This window comes from Mauremys mutica, chromosome 1 (assembly GCF_020497125.1).
Source record: "Mauremys mutica isolate MM-2020 ecotype Southern chromosome 1, ASM2049712v1, whole genome shotgun sequence".
Classification (NCBI taxonomy): domain Eukaryota; kingdom Metazoa; phylum Chordata; order Testudines; family Geoemydidae; genus Mauremys; species Mauremys mutica.
In genome coordinates this window covers 245,949,696-245,964,771 of record NC_059072.1, presented here as the reverse complement: position 1 = coordinate 245,964,771, position 15,076 = coordinate 245,949,696, and the positions used below count along the sequence as shown (strand labels likewise).

At 41.5% G+C, this 15,076-nt stretch overlaps 1 protein-coding gene across 1 annotated transcript in view; it reads right to left on the bottom strand.

Annotated features, from left to right (window-relative positions):
- Positions 1–14,748, bottom strand: part of EIF5B (eukaryotic translation initiation factor 5B) — a 67,720-nt gene extending 52,972 nt beyond the window's left edge. Inside the window, exon 1 of the mRNA XM_045005753.1 lies at positions 14,585–14,748. Coding sequence (XP_044861688.1) covers positions 14,585–14,619 — 35 coding nt within the window. The 5' untranslated portion in view covers positions 14,620–14,748. The remainder of the gene's footprint in view (positions 1–14,584) is intronic.
- Between the last annotated feature and the right edge of the window lie 328 nt (positions 14,749–15,076).

The window sequence follows — 15,076 nt, the reverse complement described above, 5'->3', positions numbered from 1 at the left end:
GTACATAAACACATTGGGACAGAGTTCTCTAAGCCACACATGTTCAGTCACAGCAATGAGAATGATCTGCAGTGGTAAATGATACACGGCTGGGAGTTGCCACTGTGGGGTGGAGCATGAACCTGGCCAAAGTGCCCCACAATTTGCTCACGAATGCTACATGGATTGCTGGAGATTTGTCTACAGTAGTCTATTTAGTGTAACTGATGCAATGGTAGAACCAGTTGGAATATTTTGTTACAGTTCTCTAATGTAGATAAACCCTATACACAAGAACATGAAATCCCTAAACTGAGACCTTATGACACATTCAGCATTTCACTTTAAATGGTTGTGATGGGATCCCCCGGATGCAACCTAGACTGTGGGACCACTGAGCTCTCTCCCGCACTAACCTGGGCTCCCTCTCACACTGTGATGCTGTGTCAAGCTGCAAACTACTGGCAGGTACTGCGCTTACACACACACACACACACACACACCTCCACAGGCAGGGACACACCCAACAAGTTACATGAATGATTTCCCAGGTACTCATGGGCCATGAATAGGGAGGTTCCAATCAATTCCCCCAGGTCCCCAGTGTTGCACCCCAGAACTGTACCATATTGCACTGGTCAGAAGCCAGGCCAGTGTAAGTTCATTACCCAGTCTGCCCCTCCCTCAGTGTGGAAAGGACACACACTAGCCTTTGTAAACTGAGCTGAGATTTCCCAAACACTTCAAAAACATACTGTTTTAGGTAAAATATAAAACAGGTTTATTAACTACATAAAGATAGATTTTAAGTGATTATAAGCAGCAAGTGCAGAGATCAAAGTTAGTTACTTAAGAAATAAAAATAAATTTGCAGTCTGAGTTCTACACACGAAACAGAATTTGAATCAAGCAGCGTCTCACCCTGACAGATGGTATAGTTCCTCAATACACAGGCTAGGACTCTTTTCCAGCCTGGGACCTCCTTCCCCTGTTCAAAGTCTTTGTCTTCCAGATGTTTCTCCAGGTGTTAAGTTGGGGGGGGAGGAGGGAGAAGGACAAGAGAGGTCAAGTGATGATGTCACTTCCCCTCTCTTATATTTTCTTTCAGCTTGCTGGAAAGATCTTTTGCTGTGACATGGGGATCAGGCAAGTGGCGCTGGAATGGAGGGGTCCAAGGCCCTCCCACTTTTTGCTGGCCATAAGGGCAAGTAATGAGGGGCGGGGCCTCAGGGAGAATGGGTGGTGTGAGGGCGGGGCCACAGTTCAGGTGCCTGTGGGACATCCTCCCCCCACACACACACACACTTTTGGGGAGCTTCTGCCACTCCTGGATCAGGCAGTCCTCATTGGTCAAGCAGTCTCCATTGTATACATGCTCTCATCCAGAAGTTTCTGGGATGGCCATTATGAGAGTGATTTCCTTGTAATGGGCCATCAGCACACCTGGATGGTCCTTTGCTGGACCTCACCTCCCGACCGACGGCAGACCCCGCGGATCAGCGCCTTCCCCCTCCTCCGCCCGCCTCCTGCCCACGGCAATCAGCTGGCTTGCAGTGTTCAGAAGGGAGGGGAGGGGGGGAGCGAGGACGCAGCATGCGAAGTAAAGGGGGTGGAGGTAGGGGGGAGAAGAGGCGGGTCAAGGGTGGGGGCTTGGGGGAAGGGGTGGAGTGGATGGGCCGAGGGTTGAGCCCCCTGCTCCCAGAAAAGTCAGTGCCTCTGCTTGCAAGAACAACAAGAAGAGCAGCCGGACAATCCATCCTCTTCCACTCTCTGATTCCACCACCTCCACCAAGCTTCATACTCAGCAGCGATGACTGTAGTATTAAATTGTTTCTTTAAAATTGTTTAAAACTTATATCTGTATTAAATTGAATGTTTAAAATGTATATAATGCCTAGGAAAAAAAATTCCTGGAACCTAACCCCCCCATTTACATTAATTCTTATGGGGAAATTGGATTTGCTTAACATCGTTTCACTTAAAGTCACATTTTTCAGGAACATAACTACAACGTTAAGTGAGGAGTTACTGTATTAACTGGATTCAGGCAAATGTTCTTTGGGGATATTTTTTGCCAGGGAAAAACTCAGGCATATAAAGAAAAAAAAAACCACCTCAGTTACACAAACCAAACTATGAAGCAGTTACTATTACTCGACAATCAGCTTGCAAAGATTTAATGTTATATCTCAGTTAGAAAGTCATTTTTGTTAGTAGTTAGTGCATTCTGAAATAAAAATAGCAAATTGTTAGTCCAGTTAGTTTCAAAAAGCTAAGTGATATAATTCTCAAAGGCTTCCCACTCAAAACTCCCACTTAGTATAATGTATTAAAATAGAAACTGCAACACAGAATGTTCCAAAATTATGTATGTTATAGCCATTTACTGAAGTGTAATGTGTTTATTAATTTCCCCAAAACCTTGCATATATGAATCAAAGCATTACTCACCATTCTGGGAAGTATTTCAAGTTGAAAGTAAGTAAGTAAAGATACAGCACCTATCTCTGCTCAATCAGCTATACAAGAGCTATCCAATAGCTCTTCTACTTATAAGATTCCAAGTAGTTGCAAGCTATTGAGTCAGAAAAGTGGAAAATCCCTAGTGATATGCATGTGACCTGAGGAAACCTATCCCAGCAGCTTGTCTTGTTAGGGAGAGCAGGAGATAAATTGGTTTAAAAATTAAGTATTGGTATGAACTCAGTTCCACAAACAACAACAAAAAAAAAAAGCACACTTTATGAGCAAATTCCTTTTCTGATGCAACATCTTGCAACAACTGGAATCTTGAAGTTCCATGTTAAAGTCATTAAGAAACCACAGTTCAGATTCAAGAAATCCATAAATGATGTTCAAGCATATTATCTCAGTTTTAATGGGATTTCATATAATATTTTGGCTGCACACACGACAGCACTGCAGCAGTTTTATGCTTTGTTGATGCTTGGAAGGTTGTATCTTTGTAAAAAGCTAGAAAGTTTGGGGGAGGGAGGTTGTTTTGTTTTTTAAATAGAAGTCTAGGATTCTGCAGAGGCTGATAGCTATAGAGCTCCACCGGGAAAAGAAAAGTTTGTCTCTTTTTTTAAACAAACAGTACACTTAAAATTCAAAAGTGACAAGGTAAAAAGCATAACGTGTTTTCCTAGCCGAAAATGTTGTGAAATAATTTCATGCTCATTTCTCCTTTTTTTTTTTAAAAAAACCAATTGAAATCAAATATTTTTGGATGTTATTCTACATTTTCTAATGTTTTGATTTTAATTGCAACACAGAATACAAAGTGTACGGTGCTCATATGGGGGGGGGGGGATAGTTCAGTGGTTTGAGCATTGGCCTGCTAAACCCAGGGTTGTGAGTTCAAACCTTGAGGGGGCCACTTAGGGATCTGGGGCAAAAATCAGTACTTGGTCCTGCTAGTGAAGGCAGGGGGCTGCATTCAATGACCTTTCAAGGTCCCTTTTAGTTCTAGGAGATATATATAATTGGAGATATACCTATTATATATAAAAAATATTTGCATTGTAAAAATGATAAACAAAAGAAATAGTGACAGGTTTCAGAGTAGCGGCCATGTTAGTCTGTATCCGCAAAAAGAACAGGAGTACTTGTGGCACCTTAGAGACTAACCAATTTATTTCAGCATAAGTTTTCGTGGGCTACAGGTCACTTCTTCAGATGCATAGAACTTCTGTCTGTGTGTTCCATTCTATGCATCCGAAGAAGTGGGCTGTAGCCCACGAAAGCTTATGCTGAAATAAATTGGTTACTCTCTAAGGTGCCACAAGTACTCCTGTTCTTTTTAAGAAGAAATAGTATTTTTCAATTCACCTCATACACTACCGTAAATCACTCTTTATAGTGAAAGTGCAACTAACAAATGTAGATTTTTTTTTTAGTGTAACTGCACTCAAAAACCAAACAATGTAAACCTTTAGAGCCTACAAGTCCACTCAGTCCTACTGCTTGTTCAACCAATCGCTAGGACAAACAAGTTTGTTTACTTTTTCAGGAGATAATACTGCCCGCTTCTTGTTTACAATGTCACCTGAAAGCGAGAACAGGCGTTCACATGGCACTGTTGTAGCTTGCCAGATATTTATGTGCCAGATGCGTTAAAAGATTAATAAGTCCCTTCATGGTTCAACCAACAATCCAGAGGACGTGTCCATGCTGTTGAGGGGTTCTGCTCAATAACAATCCAAAGCTGTGCGGACTGACGCATGTTTGCTTTCATCCTCTGAGTCAGATGCCACCAGCACAAGGTTGATTTTCTTTTTTGGTAGTTTGGGTTCTGTAGTTTCCACACCAGAGTGTTTCTCTTCTAAGACATCTGAAAGCATGCTCCACACCTCATCTCTCTCAGATTTTGGAAGGCATTTCAGATTCTTAAACCTCGGGTCAGGTGCTGTAGCTATCTTTAGAAATCTCACATTGGTACCTTCTTCGCGTTTTGTCAAATCTGCAGTGAAACTGTTCTTAAAATAAACATGTGCTGAGTCATCATCCGAGAATGCTATAACATGAAATTATGGCAGAATGCAGGTAAAACAGAGCAGGGGACACATAATTCCCCCACAAGGAGTTCAGTCACAAATTTAATTAATGTATTATTTTTTAACAAGCGTCATCAGCATGGAAGCATGAAGGGGCATATGAATGTTTAGCATATCTGGCACGTAAAAACCTTTCAATGCCAGCTACAACAGTGCCATGTGAACACCTGTTCTCACTTTCAGGTGACACTGTAAATAAGAAGTGGGCAGCATTATACCCTGAAAAAATAAATATTTGTAATAAAAATATGAAGTGAGCACAGTACATTGTGTTCTGTGTTGTAACTAAAATAAATATATTTGAAAATGTAGAAAATATCCAAAAATATTTAAATAAATGGCATTTTATTATTAACAGTGCAATTAATTATGTCGTCTAGACCTGAAGACTGAAGCTCAGATTATGCAACAGATTTGTTCTCTTGGTCAGCAAATATTAAATTAAATAGAGAAAAGAAAAAGCTATTCAGCCATGCATGAACTGAGCAACTGGAGCAGTGGGGTTTATAAGTAGTGAATGGAAGAGGGGCCAAGTTCTCCTCAGTTACTCAGTTCAGCTCCATTAAAGTTAATTAATGGAATTAATGGCATAACATACTTTTTCAAATCCCGCATCCCAAGACAGGGATACAATTCCAATTTCTACATCGATAAGCAGAGTCAACAGGAAACATTATCCATCACCCAGTGAAACTAAAGCAAAGACTTACAAGGTAACAAAGACAAGCATAGGTTCAAGATGACAAGTGTTTTCTGCATCAACCAGTCATTCACCGAGAGTCTGGGAAATACAAACATGACCATTGAAGTGTGCCTTCTGCTTTAAAGGTGCTATAGGTAACAAGCTATACATTTGACTACAGACAAATGAACAGTTCTTGCGCAAAGGACTTTCTAGTTTAAAAAGATAAAAATGACTCACTGTGTAAAATGACAGCAACTTTAAAAAGCCTTCCAGTTTTTAGAAGAGTACAATAAACCAACAGAACAAAAAAGTTGCATCGCTACAACATTCACTGCTCATGTTCCTAAAAGGAAGTGTTTATGAGATTAATTTTGCTGAAGCAACTCTCATATGTCATAATTTCAGTTTCACCAGCACAGCTCCAAGTGAATTAAAGGGACACCAGCAACTTAGGTCACCTCTATTTTTTTGGACATGCCATTTTTACCTTTAATATCCCAATTACTACAAATGAAAGTTTTCCAGAAACACTCAGAAAGAAGAAAAACAATGTACTTCATGTATTTGACTTCATTTTGAATCTAGTCACCTTCACCATTTTCCTGTATAGTAAGTATCCCTCATTTGTTTTGGGGGGTCTTTACACCCAGAACACGGGAAGAGAAAAGCATTTAAAAATAGTAAGCTAATTGCAAGACTATTGAAATTGACAAGAGTGCATGTATTACCTGAGACTACTTTAAGCTCTTTAAAACAGATAAGATTTCAAGTTGATGGTATCTCCTCAAGGAACTAACCATAGAATAACTAATTTACTGATACATAGCATATGAACGCTTTTGTCCATACGAAGTTTGAAATTAATCAAACTTTTTAGAGAGTGTGCTGATTGCACATCAGTTTCTTGTTTCATGCCATCTTTAAGTAGGGTTTTAAAGGGAAAATGCCTGTGTTGTGACTAAATGAGACTTACTAGCTAGCTCTGGAATGCCATTCAAGACATTCAGATGCTGTCCTTGGTCCAGGTCTCTTTCTACTCAAATAGACAAGGGCTAGAAACACTAAGGAAACATTACTTTGTTTCCAGAGTAAGAAGCATAAGAAAGCTATTTTCAACACTAATGCAACCCCTTCCTGCAACATTAAATGTAATCTGAAAAAATATGGCTGTTACATTCTGTGTGTGGCTATATAAATATCGCCTAGGTGGTCTTTTCCTTCTTATTTCTCATATTGGAAATCCAGGCCTTTTTCAGTTTATCCTGGAAAACCATGGTTGACAGGAGGAGCTAGGAAGTTATGATATCTAACAAGGAAGTAAAACCTGATTGAGAAAGGATGAAAATTTTGTTCAAGTTCTTTACAAAGGTATTTCATTTGTGCTCAGACTCATTTGACAAGCATTTAACAGCTGGAAGAACAGGTCCAGCTACAGCACCAACACTTCTATCCCTTCAATTTAAGGATCAGAGAGCTCCTAATGTTCTGTAGATTGTATAAGCAAAAGCTGATGAAAAATGAGTAAAATAAGAACTTGTATTCGAGCACTGTGGGTTTTTTTTCATCTTTTTAAAAGCGGGAAGTCTTTCTGTGACATCCTACAACAAAGATGCACAAGCCTTCCCTCCCTCTTCCCCCCCGCCCCCCATTCTTTCACATTTAAAAGAATGATAGTGCAAAAGTTCTAGCCAGGCAAAGTTAAAAATGAAACCACTGACAGAAAAACTAGATACCAAGCAACAACAATTCAAACTCTCCTTTAAACAGTTACAATGGACAGAGGATAGAGCTGCCAAAGCATCTGACTGCATGTTAGGAATGTCAACTGTAATAAGTCTTAATTTGTTACAAGCAGGATGAATAAAAACCAATGTGGTTTTTTTTAATGGAGTTTATTTAAAATTATACTTAAATTATACTTATATTATTATATTTAAAATATTTAAATAATAAATATGCTGCATCCATGAGTCCCTAACAAAAACTCTAAGTTAAAGGCAGCTTTTCTATATAAAGAATCAGGGGAGAACATCTAATTTTTGAGGTTAAGCTTTAGAAATGTAGCATAATAGGTCACGTGCTGTATTAAGGGCTTGTTCTGTTTAATAAAAATACATTTTATATGCTAGTTTGTATGTTTAATTAAATTCCAGTTACCATCTCAATGCAGCTGGGCACAAATCATGACCAAAAAGGTTAATTATTTAGCAACATAGTCACCATTTCCTTAAAGTGTGCAATTATTTAATAAGAATCTGAAAATATTAAGTGATGTAATTACTTAAAATGTATAGAGTTATAGCGTACTCACCTAGGTAGCAAAAATACGTACCTAATCTAAGAACATAAGAATGGCCATACTGGGTCAGACCAAAGGTCCATCAAGCCCAGTGTCCTGTCCTCTGACAGTGGCCAATAGCAGGTGCCCCAAAGGAAATGGACAGACAGGTTATCACCAAGTGTCACCCAATGTCCCTCTGCCATTTACACTGGCCAAACCGGACAGTCTCTACGTAAAAGAATAAATGGACACAAATCTGAAGTCAAGAATTATAACATTCAAAAACCAGTCGGAGAACACTTCAATCTCCCTGGTCACTCGATTACAGACCTAAAAGTCGCAATATTACAACAAAAAAACTTCAAAAACAGACTAAAATGAGAGACTGCTGAATTGGAATTAATTTGCATAATGGACACCATTAAATTAGGCTTGAATAAAGACTGGAAGTGGATGGGTCATTGCACAAAGTAAAACTATTTCTCCATGTTTAATTCCCCCCGCCCTCCCTGCCACTGTTCCTCACACCTTCTTGTCAACTGCTGCAAATGGATCATTTTGATTACCACTACAAAAAGTTTCTCTCCCTCCTGCTGGTAATAGCTAACCTTAACTGATCACTCTCGTTAGAGTGTGTATGGTAACACCCACTGTTTCATGTTCTGTGTGTGTATGTATATATATATATATATATATATATATATATATATATATATATATATATCTTCCTACTGTATTTTCCATTGCATGCATCCGACAAAGTGGGCTGTAGCCCACGAAAGGTTATGCTCAAATAAATTTGTTAGTCTCTAAGGTGCCACAAGTACTCCTGTTCTTTTAGATAGGATTATGATTTTCCAATGTGCATTACTTTGCATTTATCAACATTAAATTTCATCTGCCATTTTGTTGCCCAGTCACACAGTTTTGTGAGATCCTTTTGTGGCTCTTCGCAGTCTCCTTGGGACTTAACTATCTTGAGTAGTTTTGTATCATCTGCAAATTTTGCCACCTCACTGTTTACCCCTTTCTCCAGATCATTTATGAATATGTTGAATAGGACTGGGCCCAGTACAGATCCTTGGGAGACACCACTATTTATTCTGAAAACTGACCATTTATTCCTACCCTTTGTTTTCTATCTTTTAACCAGTTACTAATCCATGAGAGAACCTTCCCTCTTACCCCATGACAGCTTATTTTACTTAAGAGCCTTTGGTGAGGGACTTTGTCAAAGGCTTTCTGAAACTCTAAGTACACTATATCCACTGGATCTCCTTTGTATGCATGCTTGTTGACCCCCCTCAAAGAATTCTAGTAGATTGGTGAGGCATGATTTCCCTTTACAAAAACCATGTTGACTATTTCCCAACAAATTATGTTCATCTATCGTTTCAACCAATTTGCCCGGTATTGAAGTGAGGCTTACTAGCCTGTAGTTGCCAGGGTCACCTCTGGAGCCCTTTTTAAAAATTGGCATCACATTAGCTGTCCTCCAGTCATTTGATACAGAAACTGATTTAAATGATAGGTTATAGATGACAGTTAGTGGTCCTGCAATTTCACATTTGAGTTCCTTCAGAACTCTTGGGTGAATACCATCAGGTCCTGGAGACTTATTACAATTTAGTTTATCAATTTGTTCCAAAACCACCTCTAATGACACCTCAATTTGGGCCAGTTCTTCAGATCTGTCACCCAAATAGAATGGCTCAGGTTTGGGAATCTCCCTCACATCCTCAACAGTGAAGACCGATGCAAAGAATTCATTTAGTTGCTCCACAATGACCTTATTTTTGAGTCCTCCTTTAGCATCTCGATCGTCCAGTGGTTGTTTAGCAGGCTTCCTGCTTTTGATATTTTTTTTTTTTAATTGCTAATACTTTTGGAGTCTTTGGCTTTAAAATCTAAAGGCTCTATTTAGGTGTAAATCAACAAGTTTTAATATTTAATATTTATATCAACCAATAAGAATGCACTTGTCTTTAGAAAATAACTGAAGTACAAATGGAAAAGTTGATTAATATTGAAGATTTAAGTCACTCCACCCTGATTGCAAGCCTTTTCATTTTGGTTCACAATTTTCAAGAATGTTCTGAAGACTAGAGGAATAGTGTTTCCATTCTCTGCTGCCATGCCATGAACTGTTTCCACAACTGTGACAATTAGTAAAGTAAAAAAAGCCTACCTATACCTCAGGTAACACACAGGAACAGATAAGATTTCAACTTCAAGAGAAAACCCACCACTTAAGTTAGTCTATAAATAAAAGCAATACAGCTATTAGTACAAATATCTGAAGACCAATCATAGTAGCCAGGCAGAACTAGTCTTTCCAATCCACAGATGGCACTGTTATTTCTTTAAAAGGATCCACCAAACCACCCACAAAAGGTAATTTTTATGTCACTAGGAAAGAAAAATGATGCATTTACAGCAAAGGCAGCCCTGTTTACCTCAGACTATGTCAATAACTCTTATGAACAAAGCCTATTAATAGCACAATTAATCTCTACTTTAGAGTTCTGTACTAGCAGGAACCACTAATATCCAGGTGCCTCCCACATTAGATTTCCAAAAACAAAGTGTTCAGTGGACTTCAGGCAGCCTTCAGCTCTTCTCCCTGCTGCAGTTATAAGAATCTCTGCTTGGGTTATTATTTTTGGGGGGGAAGAGGTGGATGAGGCAGTTGCTGTAAATATCATATTGGTAACACAGAATGTTTGCTAACTAAAAGGAAAGACTTGCAGCATAATCTATAGGTGATAGTATGCTTCAAATTATTATAAATGTCACAGTGGGTTTTCTGCTGCATCGGAAAGACTGACGCTACAAAAAGAAGCACAAGAGGAAAAGCTAGTTAGTACATGACACTAACAATTTAGCTTGCAGAAAAACAAGCAATACACAGAACTACAGTATGTTAGTTGACTATAACTCTTAATTTATCTAGTGTTCATTCTTGGCTGCAGAATCACCCTTTTGGCACTTATGACTTCTAAAGCAATATGCATGAATGATCACAGCAATATGCCTATGCAACAGACTGCAATGCCAAAGGGCACCAAAATATGAGTGAGAATAAATACAGCCAAAGATTAAATACTTGGAAGTAAAAAGAATTGGCAAGGAAGGAAGAACATAAGAAAAAGAAAGACTTACAAGGAGAAAGATAGAAAATACAGAAGGCCCAGGACACCTGAGGGAGAGAATGAGAACCAAGATGGGAAACAGTTTTGTAACATAATACCACATGCCTATATGGAAGTCTGCAGCAACAGTGTGGGGTGTGAATTCAATGCAAAATGGCAAAGAGCCCTATGTTTTCCCACTACCACCCCTCTCCCCACTCAAACTTTCCATGCAAGAAAATCCTGCAGAATAGGTTCATACCTGTGCTGCTAGAGTTCTATCCCATAGCCAAGGCCCTCTGTATCCTACAGCCAGCTGGAACTAAATTCTGTATCAAGGCGTTTCTGTTGCACTTTCATGCAGGAGACTGAAATTTTTGAGGTAGCTTCCATTTACATTTGTAAAGAAAAGGAGTTCTCTTATTGAAAGAGAGTATCAGTACAACACAACTACTAAAACTTCAGGAAGTCACTAGTTAAGGCAGCCTTCACATGCCTTAATACCCAAATATCATATCTGAACCACTCACTCTTCACCTCCACAAACTCAATTGATCACAATGCATACACAGTTCTTCTACATCAATCTTACCTCCAACCAAATTGGATAAATATATTCTCTATAGACGTTTTCACAGGAAAAAAAATCTATAATCAGCTGTTTGTATGTGGAAGTATGGTGCTCAGAATTAAGATTTATGGGTAAGTGTGATGCAGAGGAATTTGATGTATTCACTGGTTATACGGTGAAAGTAAATCTATATATAAAATCAATGTTGAAAAGAATGCTTATGAGATGTGGACAAATTGGAGAGAATCCAGAGAAGAGCAACAATATAAGATGGAAAGATTAAAAAAACTGGGCATGTTTAGTCTTGAGAAAAGAGGACTGATGGGGGACCTGATAACCTCTTCAAATATGTTAAGAGCTGTTCTAAAGAGGATGATGGTCAATTGTTCTCTGAAGGTAGGACAAGTAGTAATGGGCTTAATCTACAGCAAAGGAGATTTACGTTACATATTAGGAAAAACTTGCTAACTATAAAGGACAGTTAAACACTGGAATAGCCTTCCAAGGAAGACTGTGGCATGCTCATGAATTCTCAAGAGCTGGCTAAACAAAACACGACAGGGATAGTCTAGGTTTACTTGGTACTGCCTCTGTGCAATGGACTCGTCTTGAAGACTTTTCGAGATCTCTTCCAGTCCTACATTTCTATGATTCTATTATTGTTATCCACACAAATAACTTAATTTTGATATTATTACCCTTCCTAGGTCTTCTTGCAGAGCTTATATCTATATTAAAAAAATAGGCATTTCTTTCTGTCCTACTTCTGCCACCTCAGATATCTCCAACCCTTGCTCAAGCCCCACATTCCCTTCATGTTCCCCCTCATTGCCGTTTATGCCCCTCAGCCTCTGCATGAAGTGGAGGAGCAGCCAAGAAGGGATAAACCAGGATGGGAGAGGGTATGGGGAAAAGAGGGGGCAAGTGCAGATCTATGTAGAGGGCATGGGAGAAAAAAGGATTGAGAGTGGTGAAGAATTGAATGTTTGTGGGAAACCCACAGTTAGGAAAACAGTGCTTCTGCATAAAGTCACTCCCCTCTCATCATAACGGGGGACAAGGAGGAAAAAGAGAGGAAACTTGAAACTACTACCTCCATTCCTGAGACTCCTCCTCTCTCTGATAAGACTGAGATTTGCAAGAAGGGACACTCAGTCTGATAGACTTGAGCAGGTCACACTGGGGAGGTACAGCTGTGGAGAGTATTTTTATTCTTCTTCCTTGTTAACCCTCCTGTGACCACTCAAGCCCCTTGCCCAGTCATCCTCAAAAACAGGAAAAGATGAGCAAGGATATGAAGCAGAACAGAAGAAAACCCGGTACCTCTCTACAGGCTTCGCACTCCAGCAACTCTGCCATCATTGGTGCTTCAGCTCCCCAGCCCACATCACTGTGAGGACCCAGTTCTTTGCACACCAAGACTTCAGCTTTTGAGGGGCTCTATGCAGTATTGCTGTCTGCTACACTAAGAAGTCACAGCAGTAGCACCAAGCCCCACTTCTTTCCCTGCCTCCACAGTGAACAGTCCCAACCAACCCTCTGTTCCATCTCAAAGCCCCATCTGACTCCCATTACCCCAATAGCCCTATCCAGCCTGCCTCCCTAGTATGTTTTTGACTAGCACAGCTGGTGAGTCAGGCTGCCAATAACAGATACTACAAAGCAGCATATATGGTGCTTCCTACTCTTCCATGGTGAGCAATAGTTACACTATAAAGATTTTCATTAAAAGCCAACTCCCTACCCAGAAGGGGAAGTCAGATTACAAACTAGTTTTGCTCTAGCTGATTCTTCAGCATGTCCTTCTTTACCCGATGTCAAAATAGACATTGGGATACAGCAGTGTTATGTATCTTATTCCTACGTTCAGATGCCTTTGATGTATGATCTGTTTTTGAATGAAATCAGCTGTAAATTGCTAGTAATTTAAAAAAAATCTGAATTTTACTGGATTTCATCCTCTACTTTTAAGCATTTATTGGTAAAAAGGTATGCTGTATCCTAAATGCTATGGAAAATGTTAGTGATTTAAGGCAAAATGAAACAAATGTGCGCTCATGTATTTTTATTTCCTTTTGGTTTGTACTGTGGGAGAAAATACTTGTTTATCTCCTGCCAGCACTAATTATGCAGGGCCTATGATCAATTAAAGTAGAATTAGGTCGTGGTTTTGTTAAGGAGTATAAGAAATATACCTATTCTGGATGAAAGGAATAAAGCATGCTGCACACAACCGTGATCTTTCTGGTAGATTTAACAGCTTTCATGGGAGTCCATTCATTCTCCAAAAAGATGTTGACTGGCATGCAGCATTCAAGATGGCATGAACAAGGCAGACAGTCAGAGGATCCTCAGGATCCTAATATTTTGTGACCATGGAATCATATCACATGTACAAAGCATGGAAGTGTTCTGTATGGAGCCATCAAGATAATTTAGAACATCTTTAAGGTTTAAAATTGAAGCAAAAAAGGGACTGTCAACACAGCTGAAGTCTGTGCTTGCGCATGTCATCCAGCCATTCATTATAGCTAGCAGCATAAATACAGATGTTTGGAAATAGGACTACGGTTGAGAAAAGATAATTAAAAATTAACATGATTATCTCTTCACCAACCACTTAAGCACTTTGAAGTGACAAAAATCCTCCTTTCCTACCTTTATAACTACAACCTAACTTCTACTTTACTGGAGTATGTTCAACACCTCGTTTGTGATGAGCCCAAAGAGCCTTTCACCTACAGACATTTTTTCCCACTTAGTACTACGAAATCCAAGGCAAATAACGTTTCAGCTAAACACCACAAACGTGTGTGGGATCTGCATATGCCGCATATATCGGAAGCTATTTATCCACATGTATCTGGGTGACTAGTGAAGCTTTAGGGATGCAGCATGCAAGTGTTGATCTCTCCATAGATTTCCACGTCCACTCTGGCTCCAGTGCTCTGCTGCGCTTACAGACACGGCTCCTGGATCTGGGAGGCTGACGTCCCGCCCAGAATAAAGCCGGGGGAGAAGACAACACCCACACGCGCCCGGGCTGAGACGCCAGCATTAGTTACTCACAACGCTCAGCTGCCCCGGGAAGGAACTGGCAGGGGGAGGCGGCGGCGGCACCTGGAAGGCAGCGCCAGCTACACAGCGCTGGGCCGGTCGCCCCGCCGCCCCTCCCAGCCGTGGGGACCAAGACGCCGCGTCCGAGGGTCGGGGCGGGGGGGCTGGTGTCCGAGGGGCGCGGAGCTGCCGCGACTCGCCCCCACCAGCGCTCGCTGCCCGCGGGAGCCGGGTCCCCCTCGCAGCCGGGGGGGGGGGTGGCAGGGCCCCGCGGCCGAGCCCGCCCCGCGCTGTCACTCCCCGGCCCCGAGCCCGGCCCGCTACCTGTCCTCGCTCTTGTTCTTCTGCTTCTTGCCCATGGCGGCGCTGGCGGGGCCGCCCGGTCACCGCTCGCCTGCGTCCGCCTCCGCCTCAGCAGGGTCCGGCCGGCCACATCCACTCGCACCTGGGTGCATATGGTGAGAGGCCGCAGTGCGCAAGCGCCTTCACCCCGGGACCCAGCGCCACGGCGGCCTGCGGGGAGGGCGCGAGACAAGGGCGCAGGAGGGACCCGCCGGCGCTGAGCGAGGCGCTCACTGCAGCTGCCAGCGCCCCCCCTGGCCGGAGGGCGAACAGCGGCAACAGGCGCACGCTCCCCGCTCCCTGCCAGGCCCAGCCCCAGCCCGCCCCTTTACTGCCCCCTGCTGCCCAGCTCCAGGCTGCCCCTCCTTATTGCCCAGCCCTAGGCTCGCCCCCTCACTGCACCCTGCTGCCAAGGCCAGAGGAGGAAATTTCTCACCCCCTCCCTCCTCAGACACGGGGGTGAGCGCTGTACAC